The sequence below is a fragment of the Notothenia rossii genome (assembly GCF_949606895.1).
Source record: "Notothenia rossii genome assembly, chromosome: 2".
NCBI lineage: Eukaryota > Metazoa > Chordata > Actinopteri > Perciformes > Nototheniidae > Notothenia > Notothenia rossii.
Genome location: NC_136904.1, coordinates 51,350,662 through 51,378,124, shown reverse-complemented (window position 1 = coordinate 51,378,124; position 27,463 = coordinate 51,350,662). Strand labels below are relative to the sequence as shown.

The following is a 27,463-nucleotide window of genomic DNA, read 5'->3' as shown; positions in this document are numbered from 1 at the left end:
ATGCAGGATGGTCAGAGCGGCGGCCATTTGTATGTGTACCGTTGCCATAGTGACAGTTGTAGCGGGCTGACCATATAAATAGAATATGAGTATAGTAGTATACTCGTATTCTATTTCTATGGGCTCGTTATTTGTATGACGTTAGCTAGATAGAGCAATAATTTGATTTTACGTTAGCTCAAGTAATTCACCTTAGGCCTTCTTCGACCGATCTCCTCTGAATTGTGCGGGATGACACACCAAACAGATCCGCGATTTCTCGGGTTGATAGACCGGACAGCACATAGGTAGCGAGCATATCGCATGGAATATCCAGAGGCGGGCGTCCTGCACCTGTGCTTGAACCAACTTCTTGGACATCTTCCACACGAACACGGTGCTCAATCAGTGTCAAAGTATTTACAACTTCGTCATCTGTGTCGATATCTCGAAGAGCGCTTATCCGCCCGAGTACTTCGATAAAGTCTTCAATATGGGCCAACACAGTATCTGTTGGTAAACCGTGTTGATCAATTTGATCTTCTAAGGATAGCATAGCATCTTGGAGCCCACCGACGTCTTCCATGTTGTCTGCCCCGCCTTATTTTCATTTAGTAGTTATTATATAGTTTATAATTTTTTTAAGTCCTTCTCCTCCATTTTCTTCCTCTTCTCGAGTAGTCAGTGTTGTGGTGCTGTTGCTTTGGTCTGGGTCTCTGGATCTGTGAGCTAACCACGCCCCGTTCATTTGCATATAAGGAATGGAAATGTCTCATCATGAAATGTCTCATCATGAAATACAAGTCACCTGAAATAAATAAATGCGTCATTATGAAATACAAGTCATCTGAAATAAATAAATATGTCATTATGAAATACGATTCTCATGAAATAAATAAATGTGTCATTATGAAATACAAGTCTCTTGAAATAAATAAATGTGTCATTATGAAATAAAAGTCTCTTGAAATAAATGTCTCATTATGAAATAAAAGTCCCATGAAATAAATAAATGTGTATTTAAATGTACATGTATACATATTTATTGCCTAATTTATTTATTTCATAATTTATTTCATAGGCATATTTATATATATATGTATGTATTTAATTATTGATGTATTTATTTATTTATTTAATTTTGGCTTAAATGGCATTCCATACGTGCGACCCTGCTGCTGTACTGGCTTGTAGTTCGTTTATAGCATAACGTTAGCATTTCACTTTTGGCGACTAGATTTATGATTCAAAAATTATAAAAGTAGGGTTGACATGTGGAGATTATCCGGCTGAACAAAACGTGATCCCTCTCTTAAACGTGTGTCAACCACAGACCTTATTTCGAGCTATTTTCCAAAATCCTATAGAGAATTTGCATTGGTTTTTCGCGAAGGAACCGGAAGAAGTTTACTTCCGGGTTTTACGAAGCGTCACTGCGGTTCTCTATGAGGGCACGAGATACATTTGTGCATGCACGAGATGGAAGGCTGACAGACAGGGCGGCAATCCAATCCGTTTCCCGGCTAAACGGATTGGTTGTAGTTTTTACAGTATTACGGGTTCCACAGATGACATTTTTTTATGGATTTTTTGTCAAAGCACTTAAGATATTCATTGCTATCGGGATGTTAAGAGTATTCCATGGAATATAACAAAAAGTGTATCTCGAGCCGGTTTCTGAAACTTACCTACCCCACCTTTAAGTCCAACATTTAAAAAAAATCTTACCGGGGGAGCATGCCCCCGGACCCCCCTAGAGGATTTGAGGTCCACCCCCACTTAAAATATGTTCACATTGACAGGTTCCTAAATAGATTTGCAATTTTTTTTAAATAGTAACCCATCTCCATATGTTTATTAAAACAGGTAGTGGCCTGGCTTGGTGTATAATTCCCGGCCTGACTTATTGTCCCAGTCCGGCCCTGATTGCGCATGACAACAAATATGGTCTCTTTATTTCCCCCTGAAAATGCACCAGATTCATGCATCTACTGTAACTTCAATATTTAAAAAATAATCTTCCCGGGGGAGCATGCCCCCGGACCCCCTAGAGGGTGACTGGTCCACTCCCCACTTATAAAAATAGCACTTTACCATTTCCCCCCCTTCTAATCTCAGATGCACCCTGAGTCATTTTGTTTAAGTACAGTGAGCCTTTCTAAAATATAAAGTAAAGAGACAAATCCACCAGCATTATAGGATATACTATATGACTTTGAGCCAAATACTTGTTTTTGGGCTGTTTAAATCAATGGACTTGAAACAGTTGCTGATTTAGAGTACTGGCACCTTTTTTATTCCAATTCAAGCACTGATTCAAATACAATAGTTTCAGTTACAATAGTTCAGACACGCTGCAAATAGCTGATGGGTTTTGTGTTGTGCTTGAATTTGCGTTTTTTCTGCAGTACATTACATTACATTGCATTGTATGACATTGCATTTAGCTGACGCTTAAGTGCATTCGACCAAGAAGATACAAACTTGAAGAAAACAGAATCATATAAGTACATCAGGTTTCATAGAGCCAAAACATTTCAAGTGCTACTCAACTGGCTATAGATGAGCCAGTCCTATATTAGTATATAAGTGCTTTGTTAGTAATTCTATCGCTCGAAGTGGAGTCGAAAGAGATGAGTTTTCAGTCTGCGCTGCGATGTGCAAGCTATCTACTGTCCTGAATTCAACGGGGAGCTCATTCCAACATTTTGGAGCCAGGCAGTGGTTAATTTGAGCCGGATCCTGCCGGAACAGGATCCGGCACCTCTTCATTTTGGCCACCCTGTGTTCCGGCACCTATTTGGGCAGATCCGGTACTTCTCACAAAAAATAAAAATTGTAATGGTTAAAATGAAATAAAATATGCAGATATTAATTTACAGAAAAAATCCCAAGAATTTCATGTCGTTTATTAAGATTAAGATTTGAAAGAGTCGGAGATCTGTGTTGACGCACTGAAAAGCTGGACCAACGGACAAACGTCTTTCACTTTTGAAATTCGCCACATGAGGAGCACGTCGCAGAGAGGAAGAAACGGTGATTCAATGCAAGCATGTCAAAAAGACAGTTAAATTGACTGTCTTTCTTCAAAAAGAAGGAAGAGGTAATAGACACTTCAAAACGAGTCAGAAAAGCCTCCACAAGCAGCGACGAGGGCAGCTGCAGCGGTCATGTTGATGGTCAAAACCAGGAGGAGGTTAGCGCCGCAACAGCTAGCCAGCTAGCTAACCGACAGCTAGCCAAGCCCGGGCAGCGGGTCAGGTTCACCGCCAGCCGGAACAGGAGCCAGCTACCGTCAGCCAGGTGGACCACCAACAGCAACGGGTGGGTACCCTGGCATCAACTAGCCCGGTACAACAGCCGGAGCAAGAGGCGAGCGGAACCGCGACATCAGCTGGCTTACAGCAGGAAGATTCAGTAGGAGAGGAGAGCGCATTGAGGGTAGAAGAGTGTGGGACGTCCAGCGACAGGTCAGTTTTTTCTAACTGTGGCCAAGAACTTGGAGGACCGTATGTTATCTCAAGGAGGCCGGATGCCAGATAAAACTGGATATAACAAGTTCATTGAGGAGTTGAAGGTGCTTTACGCACAATACTGGCCCGAGGACGCAGGTGCGCTGTATGGAGAGACTGAGGTCGAGTCACTGTGTCAGCGCTTCAACATTGCCAACCCGCGCGCAGTCATACGGGCCTACAGAACGTACAGAGACTCAGATGGTAAAGACACCCCCTATGAGCTGATGGAGTTACTTGTTGCTGTCAACAGCATTCCCACTGCAAGTGCTGAATGTGAGCGCGGATTTTCTCAAATGAACTTGATTTGCACTCCCAACCGTAGCTCTTTGCTCACATCCACCATGTCATCTTTACTCTTCCTAAATCTTGTTGGACCCCCCCTGGCTAAATTCAATCCAGTCCCGTACGTGAGGTCCTGGGTGGCCAAAGGACACAGAACTGCCACAGACACACGCAGTAAAAGCAGAAAAAAAGAGATAGAGGACAATGCGGACATGCTCGTGATGTGGGGTGTTTTAAACAACTAAATATGGTGAGCAAACATACTGTCTATTAATAGGCCGCCGTGCCAATCTTTGAATAGGCCTAATAAATATTTTTTTTACACGTTAAACCTGTTGAGAAATTAATTGCTGGCTGTATACTGAAGTCCCACCTGTGGTGATGTGGGCATTTGCCTATGTTGTGCGTACTAGCCTAAACAATTATAAATTATCGTCATAACATTTATACCATGGATACTATTTGAAATTGAGGCTTGTAAGTCCCACAGCGTTGCAAGTGGACATTTTCATGTTGTTTTCAGCACCTTTTCTGTATACGTTCCGGGACCTGTACGCGTCTCGTCATCCCTGAGCTGTCATATGTACTTTGCGTTCCGGCACCTTATGATTTACAAATTAAGCACTGGAGCCAGGATAGCAAACCCACGTGTTTTTGCTGATGGGAACTTGGGTCCCCCTCGCAGTGCGGGTGCAGCGAGCTGTTTGGCGGTTAGGAAGGGCCAGATCCATTCACAGCATGGTATGCAAGTACCATTGTCTTGAAGTGGATTCTAGCAGTTACTGGAAGCCAGTGAAGGGAGCGGAGGAGCGGCGTGGTGTGGGAAAATGTTGGAAGGTTGAAGACCAGACGAGCCGCTGCATTCTGGATGAGCTGCAGAGGTCGGATGGCACATGCAGGTAGACCAGCCAGGAGAGAGTTGCAGTGGTCTAGGCGTGAGATGACGAGAGCCAGTAGTATGCAAATCTGGTCAAAAAGCATAATAATAGAACATATCCAGAGTCAGGCAGGGTCCTCCGTTGTGTTCAGAGGAAAGAAACAGAAAAAGATAACATGAGGCCGGTTCTTAAGGCTAATAAATGTTTCTTACTGCAACTTTGCTGCTACAATCCTGAGTAGGGTGTGAATCAATCCTTGTAATCCTCAGTTAGCATGTTGCTATATTACATGACACACTGTTGGAGTGAGGTCAGCAGAGTTCATGCAGTTGTATGGCTCAGAGATCAGAAAGTGTAGAGCCTCTCCTGGTGACTCCACCCAGTGCACTGTGCAGCTGCACTCTGACAGTACAGCACTCACGTCCACCCAGGGGTCATTATAAGGTCCCACCAAGAGGAAAAGAGAGTGTTACTAGGGGCCTCACTTTGTTTTGAAAAGTGGTGGGGACAATTTCTTCTGATAAAATAAAGCTGTTTTGCACGCCACCCTTTTTTTTTGGTAATGTTTATTTTGATGTCGGATTCAATTCAAGATTCAAAGATTTATTGTCATGTCATACAAAAAACTGCACGTGTTTTAACGAGGACCCCAGACCACACATCACCCCAATTTTGTAATGAAAATATACTTTTATTAACTCAAACAGGGAATTTAAAGAAAAGGATTTTCCACTTCCACACTTTGCTTCGCTCCACACTTCTCTTCACTCCACACTTCTCTTCACTCCACCATTCGCACCACTCTCTCAGCTCTCTCAGCTCTCTCAGCTCTCTCAGATTACTCAGCACATACTCAGTCGGAACCAAAACGCACCGAACGCTACGTCTTCATCCATGCGGCGTGTGAAGACCTGCAGCAGCTCAAATATCTTCAATGACTTCCAAATGAATTGCAAATACGCTGTTTCATGTAGATATTAAAGGGAATATTGTATTTGTTTCTTAAATCCCCAACAGCTAACTATCAGAACATTTGAGGTGGACGGGCATTCAATATCAAATTCGTAGTTTTCATTGTCATATTGCCAGAAAATCTGTGTTTCTTAATCAGAAAAGCCCATTTGCTATTTGATTCATTTCTACCAGGATAACTATGCAACTAAACAGTTTCTAGTTGATTGTCCTTTTTGACAGATTTTGAGACAATGACAGTGTCAAAGAGGGTTTTGTTACGTATTATTGTATAGCTTAAGTAATTGATGATTAAAAATGATTTTATTGCTTTTCTAATGATCATAATCTTTGTTTTTGTCTATTTAGGATGGATTGTTTTGTACATAATCGTTGCTCTTTTATAATATTGCTTTGCTTCACATTTAAAAAAAAAACAGTAGTCAGTAAGGAATTCTTTAAAGAGACACTTTTGTTTGGTAATTTAGGATGAAAAGGTGCATGTTATCAAACTTTCACAATGTGGCAAACCTTTTTGTAAATGTTATAATAATTTTAATATGTAGCCTGAATACATTCACCGATGGTAACAGTTACATTTACAATCATCAGGTATCAAAGCACTACAACCTAAAGATAATTATTTAATTCAAAATAGAATTAATTTAACCTGCAGATAATGAGGTCCCTGATAATTATACTAGCAATCTCTAAAAACAGGGTACAACGGAGCTGATCCAGATTTGCTGCGGTCACAACGTCGTTACTCAAATGTGGCTGGCTTTATGTTGAACTCCTGGCAACGTCCCGCCCATGGGCCTATCATCCCCTATCACAGGGCTTCTCAAACTCCGGACCAAGGCCCGGATCCGGACCGAACTGCAAATCAATCCGGACCGAACCCTGTGTCCCATTTATAAAAAAATTTAATAATGCAAAATAAAAAAATAAAAACGTTTGGATTCTGATGTAAATGTATGCATATTTTCTTGTGTCTTATGCGTTGTGAGAATGAACGTGCATATATATTTAGTTGTGTGGGCGAGCGTGACAGCGAGCCTTGACTTTCTAATTCTTCTAATGCCTTTTTTGCCGAGGTTCAAGAGATTGGCTACAGACAAACAATGCCATTTCTCCCACTAGGTCAAGCAGGGCTGCCAACCCTCACGCATTGAGCGTGAAAGTCACACAATTAACACATATCTCACGCACTAACGCCACACATGCCTTTCCTCACGCTAAGTTTTCGTCCAAAAGAAATGTATATTGTAGTGATCACTGGTTGACATAATTCAATCTCGGAACTGTGGGGTAGGGGCATTGTTTCCACACGGACATATGTGTTGTTATCTATATACTATGTTGTGTGCCCTCCTGGCTCTTCCTCTTGTCGTCCCGGGCTGCGACCCGACAACACCTGCATTTCTGCTGCTCATTAAAGACAGCTTTGTACCTCCATTGCACCGCCTCCGACTCCCTATCTCTCGGCACTACATTGGTGACCCTGACAACGTCTCGTGAAGTATCTGTACCGAACACGGCAAAAAAAACGCAGTTGGAGACGTCTGCGGCTGCCACCGGCACGCGGACTGAGGCTCGGTGCGCCCCCCACGGAATGGCTGAGGACGTCGCTCGCCATTCCCGCAACTACACGGAGACGATGCACGACCTGCTGGGTAGGGGAGAACCCGACTTCTACCGAATGGGGCTGTTTCTTCGGGGCGTGCGGCTGCACGTCCAGGCTGCGCTAGCTAACGACGGCTAGCAGCTACCGATGGCTGCCAGCTAGCGGCTAACGGCATCAGCTAACGGCTAGCTGCTGGCGGCTATCGACTCTTTTGAGCTTTTCCCTGGTGCCTGAGAGGAGGTTTGACCAGCCGGTTGACCTCGCGAGGACCCTCTCGCCTTTTCACCACCTCGACGGCGGCTTCGGACGTCACCCGTGCTCTCATCGGCGCCTGGGTGGCGCGCTTCTGGCCCCCGTCTTGCCTCGACAGTTTCGGACGTCACCCATGTCTTCGTCGGCCCGTGGGTGGCGCGCTTCAGGAACCTGTCTGGCCTCTTTCTTCGCCTCTGCGGTTTCGGACGTCGCCCATGCTTTCATCGGCCTGTGGGTGGCACGCTCCGGGACCCTGCCTGGCCTCTCCTCTTACCGCGGCTCACGGTTCGCCTCGACGGCAGCTTCGGACGGCCCCCCATCTGGCCTCTTCCTTGTCCACGGCTCCTTCCTCCCGGGGATGCTGCTCCTGCCCCCTCGGACCCGATTCCTTCCTCCCAAGGACTTTGTGTCTGCCGCCACTGTGCCCTCGCCTGCGGCCAGGCAGCGCTCCCTCCTGCTGGGGACCACCGGGTTATTCACGCCCGTCGCGGCTCAGCGATCCAGCATTCTCCGACTGGCGGGTGAAGTCTTCATTCGCCATGACCCCTACTGCGGCCCCCTTACGACGGCTCCCTTACGACGGCCCGCCCCCCACCCCCGGTGGGGATGCCCTCGTTAGGGCCCCTACCCTCTCCTGCGGCCCCCTTCCAACAGCCCGTTCCATGGCCCGGCCCTCACCTGCAACCCCGCCCTCCTCGGCCCCTGTGGTGCTTCCTCTCAGACGTGGGGATTGTCTCCATGGTTGAATTCTGGGGGGGCTTGTGTAGTGATCACTGGTTAACATAATTCAATCTCGGAACTGTGGGGTAGGGGCATTGTTTCCACACGACGGACATATGTGTTATTATCTATATATGTTGTGTGACCTCCTGGCTCTTCCTCTTGTCGTCACGGGCTGCGACCCGACAACACCTGCATTTCTGCTGCTCATTAAAGAAAGCTTTGTACCTCCATTGCATCGCCTCCGACTCCCTATCTCTCGGCACTACAATATACATATAAAAATAAAGTGAAGGAATAGCAAACCGAGCGGTCTACGAAATGAGACGGTCTGGTTTACGGAGGACTTCCTGTTTGCGCCACCTGACACCCACGGTCCATAGCACTGTCGCCTAGCAACCTGGACAGCGACACCCTGTTGTTCATGTTTTACAGGTGACAGGTGTTAGCCGGTTTGATTGACTCTCCACCAGGGTTGGAGTTATGTGGGAGCCAATGGAGCTGAGCTCCCATAAGGAGGGGTCTGAGCTCCCATGAGAGTTATTTAGACTACGTTAACGAGGTAAATCGGCTAAAAGAAAAACATGTTTTCCAAAAGAAGTAGGCCTACGCATCGTATTCTCTCTTGAATGACAATATGCCTGCACTCAGGGATGTAGTGCTGCCGCCGGACCGGAGAGCACCGGGACGCCGCTCCGAGCTAAAAAGAGAGAGAAAGAGCACACAGTACCTGGCATTGTTGTTGTTATCTCAGTGGGTCTCAAATGGTTTGGTCACCATTTATGTAAACAATTATTTCTGAGGCACACATGATCATTATAGTTATAAAACAATATGAGAATACATGAAAAGCAGTTATGAAATACTATATGACAGTAAAACAAGAATACAGTTTAAAAGGGGAGTGATTAATAACTGTTTACAGTTCTGTTTCATATGGGTGTTGAGAGGTATTCATAGATCTCTTCATATTGCTCTCAAAGTGCACCAGATTGATGCATTTAACGTCAACATTTAAATCCCGACAGGATGTTAGGTCCACCCCCCACTTAGAAAAAATAGCACTTTGCCCCTGCTTACACCTATATGTGAACTGACTATCGAGCCCTCATTGTAAGAGTCACGGGTACACTGTGTATGTGCGTATTCCACTGTAGCGCCCGTTACATTAATGGGGGATGGACTTTACTGGCATTGATCCGGACCAGTGACCTTGTATGAAATTCACAAGTGGACCTTTAATAAAAAAGTTTGAGTACCCTCGCCCTATCAGAAACGTCGCTATCAGAAACAATGCGTGATGTATTTTGGAAGTAATATGGTCTTTGTTTACATTAACAAGCATCGCTAACAGACGACACCATAGCCTTCACCATCCACACTGCCCTCTCACACCTGGACCAGAGGAACACATATGTGAGAATGCTGTTCATTGATTACAGTTCAGCTTTCAACCCCATTGTGCCCTCCAAGCTGGTCATCAAGCTCAGTCACCTCAGGCTCAACATCGCCCTCTGTGATTGGATCCTGAACTTCCTGACGGGCAGACCCCAGGCAGTGCGGGTGGGAAACATCACATCCTCCACCCTGATCCTCAACACCGGAGCCCCTCAAGGCTGCGTGCTCAGCCCTCTCCTCTACTCCCTGTTCACTCATGACTGCGTGGCCACACACAGCTCCAACACCATCATGGAGTTTGCCGACGACACAACTGTCATCGGCTAGATCACAGACGGTGACGAGACGGCGTATAGAGAGGAGGTCCAAAACCTGACATCTTGGTGCCAGGATAACAACCTCCATCTCAACGTCAGCAAAACCAAGGAGCTAATTGTGGATTACAGGAAGCAGCAGGGAGAGGGACACACCCCCATCGCCATCAATGGGACTACGGTAGAGAGTCAGCAGCTTCATGTTCCTCGGTGTGCACATCACTGAGGACCTGACATGGACTCATCACTGAGGACTTGACATGGACTTTTCACACCACCACCATCACCAAGAAAGCTCTGCAGCAGCTCTTCTTCCTCCGCAGGCTGAGGAGGTTCAATATGGACTCCAGGATACTCTGCAACTTCTACAGGTGCTCCATAGAGAGCATCCTGACCTTCTACAGGTGCACCATAGAGAGGATCCTGACTGGCTGCATCACGTCCTGGTACAGCAGCTGCACCGCCCTCAATCGTAAGACTTTACAGAGGGTGGTGAAAACTGCACAGCACATCACCAGGACGGAGCTTCCATCCATGGAGGACCTTTACTCCCAGCGGCTCAGGAAGAAAGCCCTCAGGATTATCAAAGACCCCCATCCACCCAGCCACAAACTGTTCAGTCTGCTGCCGTCTGGCAGGCGGTACCGCAGCATCCGGACTAAAACCACCCGATTCAGAGACAGCTTCATCCCACTAAGACTGTTAAACACCTGAACTGTTGAAACAACATCCATAACATTCATCTGCTACTTAGTAATTATGTATCTGTTTATCTAATATATCATTCCAATAGCTTGCATATAGACTCTTATTTCACTACTTCACTTTTTTTTAACTATTTTTCTTTTTGTATTTACTTTTTAATATTTACTTGCACTATATTTTTCTGTTTTTCTGTATTATTGTGTTGGAGAAGCCTGTGACCTAAGATTTTCATCGACATAACTACTCTGTAGCTATGTTCGTATGACAAATAAAGAACCTTAAACCTTGAACACTCAGAGCTAACCTGTACTGGAGAGAGTATGCGTAAGAAAGCAGGAAATACAAAGATACGACACCTTGTGGTAAACCTGCGAGAGAGAAAAGGTCTGAGTTTTAAATCATAAAACAATCATTGAATATGAACTACATCAAGACAAATGTCAGGTTAAACCTCTATGGTGTCTTTAAAACAACAATTTTCTGTCTAGTCACTAGTGCATACATTTACTAAAAGTAACTTCTTATGTTGCAATAGGCAACATTGGATCTTTCCAAAGAGTTTAAACTAGTTAACACTCGGACAAAATGTCCCTTCAGTCCTCATATGTTAGTTATTTACAAAAACAACTTTACTGTAATTAAATATATTTCATATTTTCCAATATTTGACTGCACTAGCTTGACTAATCGAGTCAGTTCATGGAGCTATGAAGATATGACGGCTCAAATTGTCGAAAAACGGCCAGGAAAAAAGTTATTTAATGAATTTAAACTCGTTAAACTCTGACAATTTCCTCGATAACTTTTTAGTGAAAGTGAACTGGGTTGAGGTGGGCTCGTTTTTTTCACCGATACCTTGTTCAGTTTGGTCAAAGTTGTCGATTAACCGCTTTGTCCTCCAAAGTCTCAGTGAAATAGTGATTGTGGAACGAGCTTCTCAAGTATTTAATAAGTAGCTCCATGGCAACCTGCGTCATGCGTCAACGTAACGTGACTGATTGGAAAGTATTTGTATTCGATTTATATTCCCATTTATTTATTGAAATAAATATTTCCTGCTCATTTAAAAACATACATTTATTGTACAGACCCAATGTATGCGCCTGTTTTTTGGATTGACATTGCTTTTATAGACTGCAAGGATATCAATTAGTATTTCAATCTCGGTCAACAGATGTCAATAGTTTTAACTCATTAAAGAGAGGACAGGGAAATGAAATATATTTTTGCATTAAAACGTTGGTTTCGAGCTGACAATGTTGCTGAGTGATTCAAGTTAGCTATTTTGGCAATTTACATCTAATGAGCTACACATCCGACAGAAAGTAGTCCCTCGATCTGCTCTGATAAACCCTATGTCACCAGTTGATTGAACACATTTCATTTAAACGCTGTGTTACATACAAGCCTCCACATTTGATGTCACTAACGTACCTAAAAAGACAGCGGGAGAATTAAGGTGAAAGGACGTCAAACTTCCATATGGCAGGTGAGGAGAGAAAATGCCAGAAGAGATTGAGAAGAGGAGGACAAGAGAAACAAGTTCAATTTGAGTTGAAATATTGTCTGCTGGCTAATAATAGAATCACAGCAAATAAACAAGCAACATTATAATATTGTACAGTTCAAACTGTAAGGAAAGGTTCAAATGGGATTCGTGAGGAGGGATTATTTCTTCATCAGAAATGAGTTCGTAGAGATACGAGAGTAAGGATATTTGAATAGGTCTTTTATTCCCTTTATTTTTATATTTAAGACACCTAGTCTGTTTAAGCTTAAAAGTGTTGGTTCAAATTTAATTCTTGACTTTTAGAAACAGTAGTCCATAGAATAATCTCACCTCAAAATCTGATTAGAAACTTTTCTGGACAAAGATGTTAATCCACAATAGTGGTAATTTTAAAGACTTTAATGGTGCTGCTTCTCAAACAATAATTAAATGACGATTGACTTGAATAGAGGTAATAACTGTTGCCATTCAAAATGCATTAAACTCCAGGAGAATATGTCCCTCTTTCTGAAGATGTAATGATTTCACTTGCCCACTAGATGAAGGTGTTTAACTGAGTAGGTTTGACTAGTCTGGGCACCAACAGTGTATTAGTACTATAGAAAAAGGTATCTTCTATAATAGCAGAGGACAAGGAGAATGTTTAAAATAATCAAACAGCCTACACCTGTAACAGTCTTTAGGCACGGTTTTACATGGTACAGCTGTACCATGTATGTAAAATGACACCCTTGAGTTGACCCCCTTGATTGGGATGAGTAATATCCGAAAATGGGAAAAAGTGTTTCCGGGCCCAGCAACCTAAAGGAAGTGTAGTACCGCCGTTTCCCTTACGAAAAAACACTATAGTATTACTATTAAGAATTACTATAGAAATACCACAAAAAACTGCTATAGTATTTCTATGGTGTTTTGGGACACACTATAGAGAATTACTTTAGTAATACTATAGAGTTGGCTATGGTGATCTTATAGTGAAGTTACAGTTATACTATAGTGTTTCCTTTAGTATTTCTATTGTTTTTCGGCCACTATAGGAAATTACTATAGCTATACTATTGAGTTTTATGTAGTATCACTATAGTGCTTTCTATATTATTTCTATGTTTTTTTGGAACACACTACAGAAAATTACTATAGTAATACTATAGAGTTGGCTATGGTGATCTTATAGTGAATCTATAGTTAATTAGCTTTAATAATGATGTATTCATCCCTATAGTAAGTATGGTATCAAAAAATAAAAGTTTGCAGGCAGAGCAGTTTCAATTTGAAAGATAGGGACTTTATTAACAAAAATTAAATACATTGTTCAAAGAATATGAATAGGAATAAGTTAAATGTAAAAAAATTACAAGAACAATTTCAGGCCTGAAACCGAAATGGTTGGGCAATGAAATTAAGGGGAAAAGTGTCCCAAACCCTATATACAGTATAAAAACATTTCACATTCATATACTTACAACCCATGCCTCTCTACCAAGTCAGAGATGCAAACAAACTCTGACAAGTTTGAGGCTGATCTTCTCGGTAAGAATGCCATTTTGCAGTTCATCAAATACTTCTGGAATTTTCTTCTTAAGTAGATCAGTTAGGCCATTCAGAAGAACTGGTTCTTGGCTGAACAAAACAATAAGAGCAAGCACAGCACAAAGTAAAGTTCTGGCCTGTGTGATATTTTGACACACAATTTAACAAGCATGGTACATGTATACCTGAGTTTGACAGACTTCTCTTAGGACAGGCTGAAGATCCGGTGCTTCAGAAAAGTGCACTTGGAATCTGTCAAAGTTACTGACTCTCACTTCTATCAACATCTATAAACTCTTTGAAGTCTGTGTTGTATTTTAAAATCCTATCAAGGACAAATCCAAATTCACCTGTTACTTCCAGGAGATGGTTTGTGCTTTGGACACTGTAGATTTTTCTTTTAATCTACTTTTTGCTAGGACTTTAACAGATTCCTGCAGCTCATTCCCGCTTCCTGTAAATATAAGAAAAAGACAAATTCATCCTGATGTTGACTAATCATATTATGCCAGATTAAATTAAATGCCATCATCTATCATCTTCTAGTTAAACCCATTAATACACACCTTATATAAATTATAAGCAGTATGGTAATTTTAAGTTAATTAACTTCACACATAAAGACAACTTCTAGAGAAGCACAGGGGAGATTCTGCTCAGCCTCCAGTGGCGTTTTCTCCTGGAGGCTGGGTATTTCTTTATATTTTTTATTTGTATTTAAAAACATCTCTCCGCTGTAGTCAGTGAGTATTTTACAAAGACTGAAACAGCGCCCCTCTAAATTAATGTGTGGGTGAAACAAAGTATTGCACGCTACACTCACTCTATACTACACCCGCAGTCCGCTGTGTCAGGGACATGTCAAGGAAAGCCCGCTGGCCTTTTTTACATTTAATGCAGGGTTATTGTAGTGTAATTGGACTCCATTTATTGTTTGCACCCTTTTACATTATGTGTCAATCAAGCTTAGCAATAGTTATAGTAACCTTCCTTTGAGCTTGTTGAAATGTTTCGTTTTTATTTAATACAAACAAAAACATCTAGTAAAAGCTAACGTTTCAATTGATATCTTATTTTTTTATATTTCGCTACAAAAAAGGTCTAGATGCTGCTTTAGAAACATGTCACACTACCAGGAAAAACATTCTGGTCGGTAAATACTAAGTAATCAATCATTCACAGGTAATGGCATAAGTTATGCAAAGAGGGCTATAAAACTACTACAACCAATTTAACTTCTTATGCACTATGTTTCCTAAAATATCCTCCAGGTTCCTCCTTAATCCTCCATTATACCGGAAAGGTGTATAATATATGGCGTCCGGGACACAACCTGGTCAAAAGTCCTGACTGCAAGTTGTTACTCTTTGGAAACAAAAGCTATGCTTTTATTTTGAATATACACGCTTCCGGTGTCATTTTAGTTAGCTAGGCTAGCGGTTAGCTAGACTCAACAAGGATGTCTCATGGCAGAGTAACAGGCAGTCCCGAAAGTAAAAGCAGTCGCAAAACTCCTCGGAGCTCCGTGGCTACCGTGTGACTACAGTAGTCCCTCGTTACGACGTTAATGTAAGATAACAGCCAGTTCACAGACAGGCTGGAAACTGTGTTCTAAGCGAAGGGCTACTTGTGCTGTTGCTACAATTTTGCTCAGTCCAGCCGCTGTGCCTCGACCACACCCTCCCCGCTTCCTCATAGTACGGCAGCGGGAGCGCGCAGCACGTCTTTGAATCTCTGGGAATAACGGCCACTTCTTCCAGCTACGGTTATGCTTTGGTGACTGTGGGACCTCCCAATACAAGTGAGTTAAATGTTCAAATACCACTGACCGGTATGGATATGAGAAGGGAGTTATGCGGGACTACACTGTTTCTGGTCCCGAGTTAAGACGCTGAGGAGGAGGTGGAGGGCGGACAGACGGACGATGCATATGGAGTCCAAGCGACCGGAGCTACTGCTAGTGTGTAACCCCGGGCTCTGTCTGAAGAAGAAGAGGTTGAAAGTGGATTAAAGGGGTCAGTGTTTGGCAAAGTTGCCCTTGGTGGATTTTACTTGAGAGGACTTATGAAATGATGGTGCTGGAGGGAAACACAAGTCTTCCCGCTGTCCAGAACAGCTGCCTGGGTGGAGCCCCGTGTGTGTCCAGCATGAGTACACACTCCTCGGGAACGAGTCGGACAGGATCTCGGTGCTGTTTCAGGCTACTTGCTCAGATGCGAAAGGACACAAAATGATATCCTATTGATTATAGTTTGTTTAAAGGCTGCAAAGCCGTCTACTAAATGTTGAGGTTATGTTTTCTTGGCTATAGTCCTAAAAATATCACAAGAAAAGGCATCTAAAAAAGCTTAGTCAGTTCAACAGATGTAATTCCAATTGGGAATCTTGTTTCTAACAATAAGGAGTTTTTGACATACTTTTATTTTCTCAATCTGCACTTTGCCTTTTAACAGGCACATTGGTGGCACTGCAGTTTGTGTGGTATTTCTTCTCTTAATTCTACATCCTGTGAATTATTTTGTTTCATGAAAACCTGGGACTACGATGACTTTTGGATTATGTTGTTCAGGGCATTCAAATGAATTTCTCAAGATTAGAGCATATAGCTTATTACACTGATAACTCTGAAGTGGTGGGGATTTTGATTGACTGTGTAACTTTGCAAAATTACAAATAACAGGGAATATGCTAGATCATAGACCTTTGTTGTAGTATAGTTTAGAGACACGTTTATAATAATGAGGATGATAAGTAAATGCAGTTATTAAGTTTTGCTCTTTTTACACGTTTACATTACATATATGTCCTGTCAGTCTGCATACTCTGAAAGAATTTAAGGAAGACTGTTTGGCCAGTTGTTATTTAAAAAGCAGGGAGTTAAGGTTCATTTAGAAATGTCAAATACAGTACAATGCAGTGTGCAGCAGAGAACTATAAATAACTGAAACCCTCCAGAAGAGCAGTTTGACCCCCCCCAAACCCCCTCCTTCCACTCCCCTGCTTATTATGGCTAGTGGTGGATCCGGCAAATCGGCTAGCGAGGGATCAACCAGCACACCCGGTGTCAGCTTGCAGCAGAGGAAGCGTCTCTCTTCCATCTGTGACACATGTAAGGGCAAGATGCAGCTGGTGGCCGACCTGCTGCTGCTGTCCAGCGAAACCCGGCCGGTGATGACCTCCGAGGGCGTGGCGGTGGCCGAAACCTTCGATCAGTGCCGCGACACGGTCATCGCCAGGACCAAGGAGCTGTCCATCCTCACCCACGACATCCAGAGCCAGCTGAACATGGGCCGCTTCACCGAGGTGGGGGACCGCCTCCTGGAGATGGCCAACCTGGTGGTGTCTCTGACGGAGTGCTCGGCCCACGCCGCTTACCTGGCAGCCGTGGAGACCCCCGGCGCTCTACCCTGCCTTCCGGGCCTGGTGGACCGCTACAAGGTGACCCGCTGCCGGCACGAGGTGGAGCAGAGCTGCAGCGTCCTCAGAGTCACGCCCCTGCCTGACCTCACCCCCCAGCTCCTCCTCGAGCTCTCCCAGAACATCTCCACCAACCTGAAGAATCTGACAGACATCTCGTCGCTCGCCAGCGAGAGGTCCAGGGACCGCTTTGCAAAGGAGCAGTTCAAGCTGAGCGTGAAGAGCATGAGCACGAGCGGCACCGCCTTCCTGGCCTGCGTCAAAGAGGTGAAGAGCCAGCCCAGCGAGCTGACCCGGAGCCGCTGCGTTCTCTTCAGCGCCGCTCTGATCCAGGCGGTCAGCGCGCTTGTGGGCTTCGCCACAGAGCCCCAGTTCCTCGGAAGAGCCGCGAGTATCTCCACTGAAGGGAAGGGGGTACAGACTGCAGTATTAGGGGGGGCCATGAGTGTGGTTTCAGCCTGCGTCCTCCTCACTCAGGGCCTCAGGGATGTCGCACAGCATCCTGAGAGCAGCTCCAAAATGGCGGACTACCGCGAGCGCCTGCGTAACTCGGCGTGCGCGGTGTCGGACGGCTGCACACTGCTCACTCAGGCTCTCAGAGAACGCTCCTCTCCAAGGACTCTGCCGCCAGTGAACTCTCATTCTGTGAATTAGTTTAGGCAGAGGCAACGTGATCTCTGTCCTATTCTGACGTACCAAAGAGACTCACCTGGGTTATCCCTGTTCATCAGGTTTAGAGTGACATCAGCAGAAGGCTGTCTGTGGGTCTGTCCATGTGGCTGAAGTGTGTGTTGAGTGCTGAGCGATGAGGGTTTAGTGTCACGCTGGATGTGGCTCTGACCTTGTCCCGCCCGCTCTCACCAACAGACAGCAGCTTCAAACCTGAAAAGTTTACCTCAGTTTCAGCCCAGAAGATGGATGTAGCCTGGCTGTGTGAACCTATGGTTGGCTGACCTATGAGTACATGTGCTTTGTGAGATTGGAAAAGTGATCTGAGTGTCTAAACGCTTGTTTTTGTTTTGTTCAACGTGTGAATTCTTCATTGGTAAAAAGCTGCTGTGAGTGTGTGCCATAGGTTTTACACTATTTACCAGACTTCCCATAATATTTTTAAGTGTTCTGACCATGCATGTAATGGAGTATTTATTTCAACTATTAAAAATGTTGTTTCTGATATGCTGTTGTTGGGTTACGTGAACTTTGCCTGCAAAAAAGACATTTGAAACACCACCTTTTCATAAGAGTTTTAACTAAAAAGAAATAATTACAAATCAATGACAAGCTTTTTGTAAAAATATTTTATAAGGTTTAAAACATGTACCGCTTTTTTTGTTTTGCTATTACAACGTGGCAGACCTTGCTTATTTTAACAGATGTGTGAAGCATTTACAAGCTCCTTAATTCTGGAAGATTTGTATATGTTGTTATATGTAAAGGGATTCTCTACTTTATTACATTCATTTGAGTACTGACATACACTACATGAAATCTGATGCATTACACAGATATAGTGAAAAGCTTCCTACAAACCTAAGCTACAGGCAGGTGCACAATAACAACATATACATAATGATATGAAAGCTGTTCACAGTTGCTTGTTTACTTCCAGTTCATTATTATTTATTTATTTATTAAAACCCTTAAAGTGATTTATGAAAGTTTGGTCTTGTTTACCTGGAAATGCTTTTGAATTAATTTAATGATAGAATGGGGAAATCAGTCATTGGAACAATAACCTCAGGGACCCCAAAACTACAAGTAGGCTATAGAAATATCAGGGAAACAGAAATACAAAATTGTGCTGGAAAATGTGTGAGTATTGTAATAATTATTATTGGATTATTGCAATATGCAAAAAAAATAGGAATCCTTAATATAAGTTTAAAGGTTTGGTAGGTCATTTTGGAGAAACCAGCTTGAGTGCGCTAGAATTTGAAAGTACAAAACCGGAAAAAATCTGCCACTTCCTTACAGGGCCCCTCCTCCAACACACACGAACGCGCACATGACCAATAAGGGCACGAGATAAGTTTGTGCACAGATGGAAGGCTGACAGGCAGGTAGGCCATCCAGTTATTTTAGCCGGGCCGGCTAAATAGATTGGTTGTGCTTTTTACAGTACTACGGCTTCCACAGATGAATTTCTCTTATGTATTTATTGTGAAAGCATTTAATATATTCATTGCTATTGGGATGTTAAGAGCATTCCATGGAATATAACAAAAAGTGTTTCTGAAATAAATTACATACCCCACCTTTAACTTGATTGATATTCTACTAAGTACATTGCTAAACTACACTAGTGGTTAATTCATTTACTTAATCAACAGGAAAATGTATGGACATTCTGATAATCGTTAAATTAAAGAGATGCTTTACATTTGTTGGTTTTAGACTTTCCCTGGAAATCTGGGAAATGGCAACAGGCCTTTTCTTACCATTTCATGAAAACAATCCACTGATTCGTATATATTTTAGATATTATTAGATAGTAAAATAATTATTAGTTACAGCTTTAGTGTTCACAACGGGGAGGTAAAGTTTTTCAGAGCATAGGTAAAGACCAGAGGCCTGTACTACGAATCCAGTTCAACATACCTGGATATGTTTGAGTTATCTGGCTTAACTAACCCAAAACAAACGCGATCTCGCTAAGCGGTCCTACGATGGTTATCAACTCGGTAACTCAGGCCAGTGGGTGTTTCTCAATCTTGAGTGCTCCAGAGCCACTATTTCAAGCATACTACTTCATCGAGTGCCGCCGAAGGACTGTTCCAATGTCCAGCATACTTGGAATTCTTCCGAGGCCGGCGTACTTCGAAGCGAGAAATTTCGAGGCTGCACATGTGTTGACTCCGCGGTCTTAAAATCCCCATAATGCTTTGCGTACGGACCAATTTCCAAATCTTTGGCGGAAATCGCGCTCCATTTAAGGCGGGGCCTCGCATATGACGCACAATCAAGAAGAAAAGGTCTCGATGATAGGTATTCGTAGGCCTCTGGTCTTTACCTAGGCTCTGAAAAACATTACCTCCCCGTTGTGAACACTAAAGCTGTAACCAATAATTATTTTATTATCTAATAATATCTCAAATATACGAATCAGTGGATTGTTCTCATGAAATAGTAAGAGAAGGCCTGTTGCTATTTCCCAGATTTCCAGGGAAAGTCTGAAACCAACAAATGTAAAGCATCTCTTTAATTTAACGATCGAGGACGCTTGCTACCGAGCAGGTTAGCCGTTCAGGATAAGTTACCATGGAGATCTAGCCCGGTAAGAGGAGAACCAGCTTCGTAGGACCGGAAACCCAGAGTTAACCCTGAAGTTACCTCGCTAAGCGAAAATCCGGCTTCGTAGTACATGGCCTCTGGACTTGTGTGTGAGTGTGTGCTCCACTGTCAGCAAACAGTGAGCCTGACCTTTGACCTCCCTGCTGAAGACGGGAAAATGTATAAGTGAAGCATTACATGGAAATGTTCTCTTATGTCACTTTCTCTCTTATTCTGTATTTTTGTCAAGCCGACAGCATGGCATTTGGTCCATCAGGATGAGCAGTAAGTGCCGCTAATTCTCCACTCAGGTACGGATTTACTATTGCAGAGCAAGAGGGCGCAACCGGCTGACACATTTAAAAGAGCACCATTCAGACCCCTTACTCTGCAAACAATAATTCCTCATCACTCGCACACAACTAGCACCTTAGTAAAACATATTTTCTGATTTTTTTTTGTTTTGTTTCTTGGTTTTAACACTCAGGATGCTAGTTGAAAATGTACATATGCACTGATTGATGGAAACGCACATCTTCATTGTGTCACAGGCTATTTACATACATTTACGTCATTGTTTGTTCTGTTTGCTGATTTAACAACCAAAACACCAATACAGTAAGTATTCACTGAATATCTTTCATAACAGTGCAGGTCTACCTGATATGACTCTCGAAACAGATTTCCAAGTTTGGTATCCTGGGTTTTGTAAGGAAATTAGTTTTGCACGCAGCCTCACACTGTTAAACTAACTAAACAAATGGAATGAAAGAAAGGAGTTCAGCCGGATCACGGATCTTGATCCTCGATGCACATTATCCCTTGCATAGTCCCTTCTTGTCAATGGACAGTAGTCTTTCTCATGGTCCACTCATAAGCTTTTTTAGAAGCTGTCATCTCTGACTAAAGAGTCTGTAAGTGAGCGGAGATTTGAACCTTTCATCCTTATCATTTATGTATGATAAATAATATTGTCAAAGTAAGCCAATTCCTCACTTATCTCCATAGGCAGCAGAATGTCTCTGAACCTGCTCTATAAACTGCATTATATTGGCTTACATCTGAGTGTCCATGTTAGGTACGGGAAACGTATTCTTTATATAGAGCCATAAAGGAAAAACTAATGTTCATGGCATGTACACAGCTTTAAGCCAACAATCCCAGAATGCAACTTAAATGTAAATAGAGAATTTACAGTCATGCGATATTACAAAGGTTACTTAGTGGGTATTAAATAATTAAAAAAGGCAAAAAAGTTTGGGAGATTATTTTAGCTTAACTGTTCCCCTGAATTTTTTTTTTTAAATAAATCAATTACTTTGACCTCATGATGTCCAATTAGTTCTGAAAATCATATGGTTATAACATTTCTGCTTTGTTTTCTTATTGCTGTTCTTTTTCCAATAAAGACCGCCTTGGTGCACATTATCCCGCTTATTACATGGCCACAAACTAACGCCTTCACTACCAATATTAAATTAAATGTATAAATAAATGACATCTTCATTTAAATGAAGGCATTGATGTTTTCTGTGACTCTCCAACTCTGTTCACAGTTTCTGTTCCACTAACAAGTCCTTAAACACTGCAGAGCCCATACCCTGTTCCTGTTTGTGTGTGTTATCAATGACCGGCTCACTGCACACTATCCCTTCTGGTTCAATTTCTAATGAAATTATATTTTCTACTGCACTCGCGCGCTATAGCACACTCCTGAAAATATATATTTACCCTTCAAATAATGACATTTATTTATGTAAACAACATATTGTGCCATAACAATTTTCTGAAAAACAGCATATGAATACTACATTAGTTTGAATTAAGACAAAACTGCTAACAATCCTCCTATCCAGAAGGATTATTTACATAAAATCCGTGGGTGGATAATGTCAATGATAGCAATCACCACATTACTCACTGAGACTTCCAACTCTGAGACTTCCAACTCTCATTGTTTCTACACGGACCACTATTGCGGTAAGCATGTTGTAACTTCCGGTTGTTGTTGTCATCTCCGGGTATCCCGTGTGCCTGTTCTGTTGCTGATAGCTTATTATCTTAACTTAATCGATAGTTTTAAAACTCTTGATCACGGCAACTGCCTGACGTTGTAATCACACGTTACTACAGCTTAAGCACTCACAACTCTCCTTCTCTTAGCGACTGTAACTCCACAGTTGCCTACACTCTTTTCGGGTTTGCTAACGGTAGCTACTTTAGCTTGATAGCTAGCCATGGCTCTTTCCCCACCCTCGGGTGCTATTTCCTGCTCTAACTGTCTCATGTTTGGTTACTTCCCTACCTCCTTTACTGGTACCGATACATGTGTTAAATGTAGCATAGTTGTTAGGTTGGAGGCGGGAATCATAGCCATAGAAGCCCGGCTCCGCATCTTAGAAAATAACTCAGCTACAGTAAAGCCCATGTTAGCCGGTGCGGACCGGCAAAAGGTAGCTCCTCTTAGCCGTCCCCCGGCAACTCGCGAGCAGCAGGGAGATTGGGTGACTGTTCAGAAGGGGCATAACGCGAAACCCACAGGTCCCCACCAACCCGTTCACGTATCTAACAGATATTCCCCGCTCAGCGAGACACCCGCTGAGAAGCCAACTCTGGTTATTGGTAGCTCTATTATGAGACACGTGAATTTAGAGACCGAAGCCTCCACAGTCACATGCATTCCGGGGGCCAGAGCGGGCGACGTTGAGGCGCATCTTAAACTGCTGGCTAAAAATAAACGTAAATACAGTAGGATTGTTATTCACGTCGGTGGTAATGATGTTCGTTTACGCCAATCAGAATGCACCTAACTTAATGTGGCGTCGGTGTGTAGTTATGCTAAAACAATGTCGGACACCGTAATCTTCTCTGATCCCCTCCCCAATCTGATCAATGATGACATGTATAGCCGCATGTCATCATTTCAGCGCTGGTTGTCTTGGTGGTGCCCAGCAAACAATGTGGGCTTCGTATATAATTGGACAGCCTTCTGGGGAAAACCTGGTCTGATTAAGAGAGACGGCATTCATCCTACTTTGGAAGGTGCAAATCTCATTTCGGCAAACATTTCAGGTCTTTGTGGACGTAATCCATGACAAACTGGAGTTGAGACCAGGAGGCAGAGTCGCAGTCTTACACGCTTCTCTGCGATCTCTCCTAGGCAGTCATCCATAGGAATCCCGAACCCGATAAAAAACCCAATATTAACGGTGTGTGTGTCTTCCTAAGGACAATTTAAGGTAAAACCTAATAGAGGTGTCATACATAATAACCTAATAAAAGTAAATGTGACAACTACTACAGTGCAACAAAACAGGAAGATTAAATGTGGTCTCTTAAACATAAGATCTCTAGCATCTAAAGCAATATTGGTAAATGATTTAATATCACGACCACGGATAAGCGGGAGAAGATGGATGGATGGATTTAATCTCAGATTATAATATTGATATATGCTGTCTCACTGAAACTTGGTTGAGACATGAAGAATATGTCAGCATAAATGAGGCCACTCCACCCAGCCATATCAATACTCATATTGCCCGAGGCAAGGGCCGAGGAGGTGGAGTTGCAGCAATCTTTCACTCAAGTTTACTTATCAATACTAAACAAAAAATTAAATTATACCTCCTTTGAAAGCCTCGTTTTTAGTCTTACGCATCCGACCTGGAAAACTTTGCAGCCAATTTTATTTGTTACACTGTACCTTGCACCAGGTCCTTATTCAGAATTCTTATCAGAATTTTTATCAACTTTGGTACTTTAAACAGATAAAGTAATTATCGTAGATGACTTTAATATTCATGTTGACGATGATAAAAATAGCCTTACTGTTGCATTTAACTCTATATTAGATTCTGTTGGTTTCTGTCAGAGTGTAAATAAACCAACCCACTGCTATAATCACACTCTCGACCTTGTTCTGACTTATGGTATGAAATTGAGCAACTATTAGTCGAACCGCATAATCCCGCTTTATCCGACCATTTCTTAGTAACTTTTGAAGTACTGTTACTAGAGTACAAAGCATTAGCCAAAAGCTCCTGCAGCAGAAACTTATCTGTTAGTGCTATAGCCAAATTTGAGGAAGAGATTCCACCAATACTTAACTCGATAGCATGTCTGCATGTAAGGGAGGACATTTATACAAAATGTACACCACCCCAAATTGACCATGTTGTTGATAGTGCTACAGATGCGCTGCGAATAAAATTAGACTCTGTTGCTCCTTTGAAAAAGAAGAAAATAAAACAACATAGACTAGCTCCATGGCATAATGCCGAAACCCGCAAAATAAAGCAAAAGTCGAGACAACTTGAAAGGATATGGCGTTCCACTAAACTTGAAGAATCTCGTTTAATTTGGCATATTACTCTCAATGAATATAAGAAAGCACTATGTAAAGCGAGAGCAGCCTACTATTCATTAATAGATGAGAATAAGAATAATGCAAGATTTCTTTTCAGCACTGTAGCCAGGCTGACAGAGAGCCATAGCTCGACTGAGCCTTCTATTCCCATAGCACTCAGTAGTAATGATTTTATGTGCTTTTTTAACGATAAAATTGTTACTCTTAGAAACAAAATCAATGACCTCTTGCCTTTGACCAGTATAGTATTATCAACAGCTCCCGGAAACGTAAGTTCTAATATTACACTAGATAGTAAACTAGAATGCTTTTCAGCCATAAACCTTGAACAATTAAATTAAATGATTCTCTCTTCTAAACCATCAACGTGTATCTTAGACCCGATTCCAACTAAGCTGTTAAAATAAGTTGTTCCATTAATTAGCACTTCTTTATTAAATATTATGAATATGTCTTTATTATCAGGCTATGTTCCACAATCATTCAAAGTAGCAGTGATAAAACCGCTTCTTAAAAAGCACAACCTCGTTTTAGCCAACTATAGACCTATTTCTAATCTTCCGTTCCTCTCAAAAATCCTTGAGAAAGTAGTCGCAAAACAGCTGTGTGATTACTTAAAAAACTATGATTTATTTGAAGATTTTCAGTCTGGCTTTAGAACACAACATAGCACAGAGACAGCTCTGGTTAAAGTCACAAATGACATTCTAATAGCCTCAGACAAGGCTCTATTCTTGTCTTGCTCGATCTTAGTGCTGCATTTGATACTATCGACCATGATATCCTATTGCAAAGACTAGAGCACTTAGTTGGCATACAGGGAACTACTTTAGGCTGGTTTAGGTCTTATCTATCTGAACGCTCTCAGTTTGTACGTGTCAACGATGAATCTTCCATTCAAACCAAAGTTAGCCATGGAGTGCCACAGGGCTCAGTGCTTGGACCTATTTTGTTCACACTATATATGCTTCCGTTTGGCAATATTATAAGGAATCATTCTGTAAACTTTCATTGTTATGCGGATGATACTCAACTATATTTATCAATCAAGCCTGATGAAATTAATCATCAAAATAAAATTCAAGACTGCCTCAAGGACTTAAAAACGTGGATGACCTTACATTTTTTGATGTTAAACACGACCAAAACTGAAGTTATTGTACTTGGCCCAGAATCTACGAAACAAATTATCTAAAGATACACTAACTATGGATGGCATTAATTTGGCCTCCAGTGAGACTATAAGGAATCTTGGTGTTATATTTGATCAGGATTTATTCTTTAACACCCACATAAAATCAATTTCAAGGACCACCTACTTCCATCTACGTAACATTGCAAAAATCAGGCATATCTTGCCTCAAAACGATGCAGAGAAACTAGTCCATGTATTTGTTACTTCAAGGCTGGATTATTGTAACTCCTTATTATCAGGGTGTACCAAGAAGTCAGTCAAGTCGCTTCAGCTGATTCAAAATGCTGCAGCTCGTGTACTAACCAGAGTTAGGAAAAGGGACCACATTACTCCTGTTTTGGCTGCCTTACACTGGCTCCCTATAGAACACAGGATAGAATTTAAAATTCTTCTTCTCGCCTACAAAGCCATTAATGGGCAGGCGTCATCTTACCTTAAAGAACTCATTATACCCTACTGTCCTACTAGGGCATTGCGTTCCAAGAATGCAGGGTTGTTGGTTGTTCCTAGAGTCTCTAAAAGTACAATGGGAGCCAGAGCCTTTTCTTATCAAGCTCCACTTTTGTGGAATCAGCTTCCAGTTTGTGTTCGGGCAGCAGACACCCTATCCGTTTTTAAGAGTGCGCTTAAGACCTTCCTTTTTGATAAAGCTTATAGTTAGGGCTGATTAGATTCAGCCCCTAGTTTTGCTGATATAGGCTTAGTTTGTCGGGGGACATCTTACTTCTTCCTTCTCTCTGTCTATACCTGTGTACTCTCATGTTCCGATTAACCCAGCTTCCCCAAATTTCTTTCTTTTTGGTGTCTATATACGCCGGGATCCGGAGTCATGGATGATCCTGCGGTCCTGTGTCATGGATCGCGAGTCCTGGATCTTGAGCCGTGGCTGTGGTCCTGGATCATAAGTCCTGGATGGATATCCTCGTGGATTCATCTTCCTATTATACACACATGCATTTCCAAACATTTGGACTACCTATGTTGCAAATGTATTATCTTTTCAATTTACACACGGCATCTATTGCACGTCTGTCCGTCCTGGGAGAGGGATCCCTCCTCTGTTGCTCTCCCTGAGGTTTCTCCCATTTTTCCCTTTAAACTGTGGGTTTTCTCTGGAAGTTTTTCCTTGTACGATGTAAGGGTCTAAGGACAGAGGGTGTCGTATTGTCATACTGATATTCTGTACAAACTGTGAAGTCCACTGAGACAAATGTAACATTTGTGATATTGGGCTATATAAATAAACATTGATTGATAAAACAATAAATGTTTTTGGTTATAAAACTCATAATAAACAGACCAAACCTGGAGATTTTACTGCAAATTACAGATACCTTCCTGCATGAGGTTACTGTATTACAGGGCCTAATACGCTACATCAGCGTTAAACTGTTAATAACAGCTTGTCATTTTAGTGTGTCAGTCTCTGTGGCCTGACAAAAAGTTTCCCTTAGCCTCCCTGACAGAACTAGGTAAAAGCCAAAACTGTAGGCCCTCAACAGGAAGCCTCCGGCTGTGCTATCAGGAGTGGCTTCCTTCACACAACAACAT

At 42.4% G+C, this 27,463-nt stretch overlaps 2 protein-coding genes across 7 annotated transcripts in view; one reads left to right on the top strand and one right to left on the bottom strand.

Annotated features, from left to right (window-relative positions):
* LOC307028259 (uncharacterized protein) overlaps positions 1 to 27,463 on the bottom strand; it is a 54,947-nt gene that overhangs the window by 4,055 nt on the left and 23,429 nt on the right. Inside the window, exons 1-4 of one of the 6 annotated variants that reach the window (XM_079663119.1) lie at positions 17,788 to 19,470; positions 13,847 to 14,115; positions 13,595 to 13,751; positions 12,056 to 12,096 (exon numbers count right to left, since the gene is read on the bottom strand). The exons of 2 other annotated variants lie outside the window; for them this stretch is intronic. The gene's annotated coding sequence lies outside the window, so the exon portion shown is untranslated. Of the gene's footprint in view, positions 1 to 191; positions 7,422 to 8,814; positions 8,835 to 12,055; positions 12,097 to 13,594; positions 13,752 to 13,846; positions 14,116 to 17,787; positions 19,496 to 27,463 lie in introns of those variants that run through there. 3 more of the 6 variants (XR_013804915.1, XR_013804916.1, XR_013804917.1) reach the window with 3 other exon arrangements.
* Positions 14,137 to 18,252, top strand: tlnrd1 (talin rod domain containing 1). Its single transcript, XM_079663118.1, has one exon. The coding sequence runs from the start codon at positions 16,668 to 16,670 to the stop codon at positions 17,730 to 17,732; it is 1,065 nt and encodes a 354-aa protein (XP_079519244.1). The 5' UTR covers positions 14,137 to 16,667; the 3' UTR covers positions 17,733 to 18,252.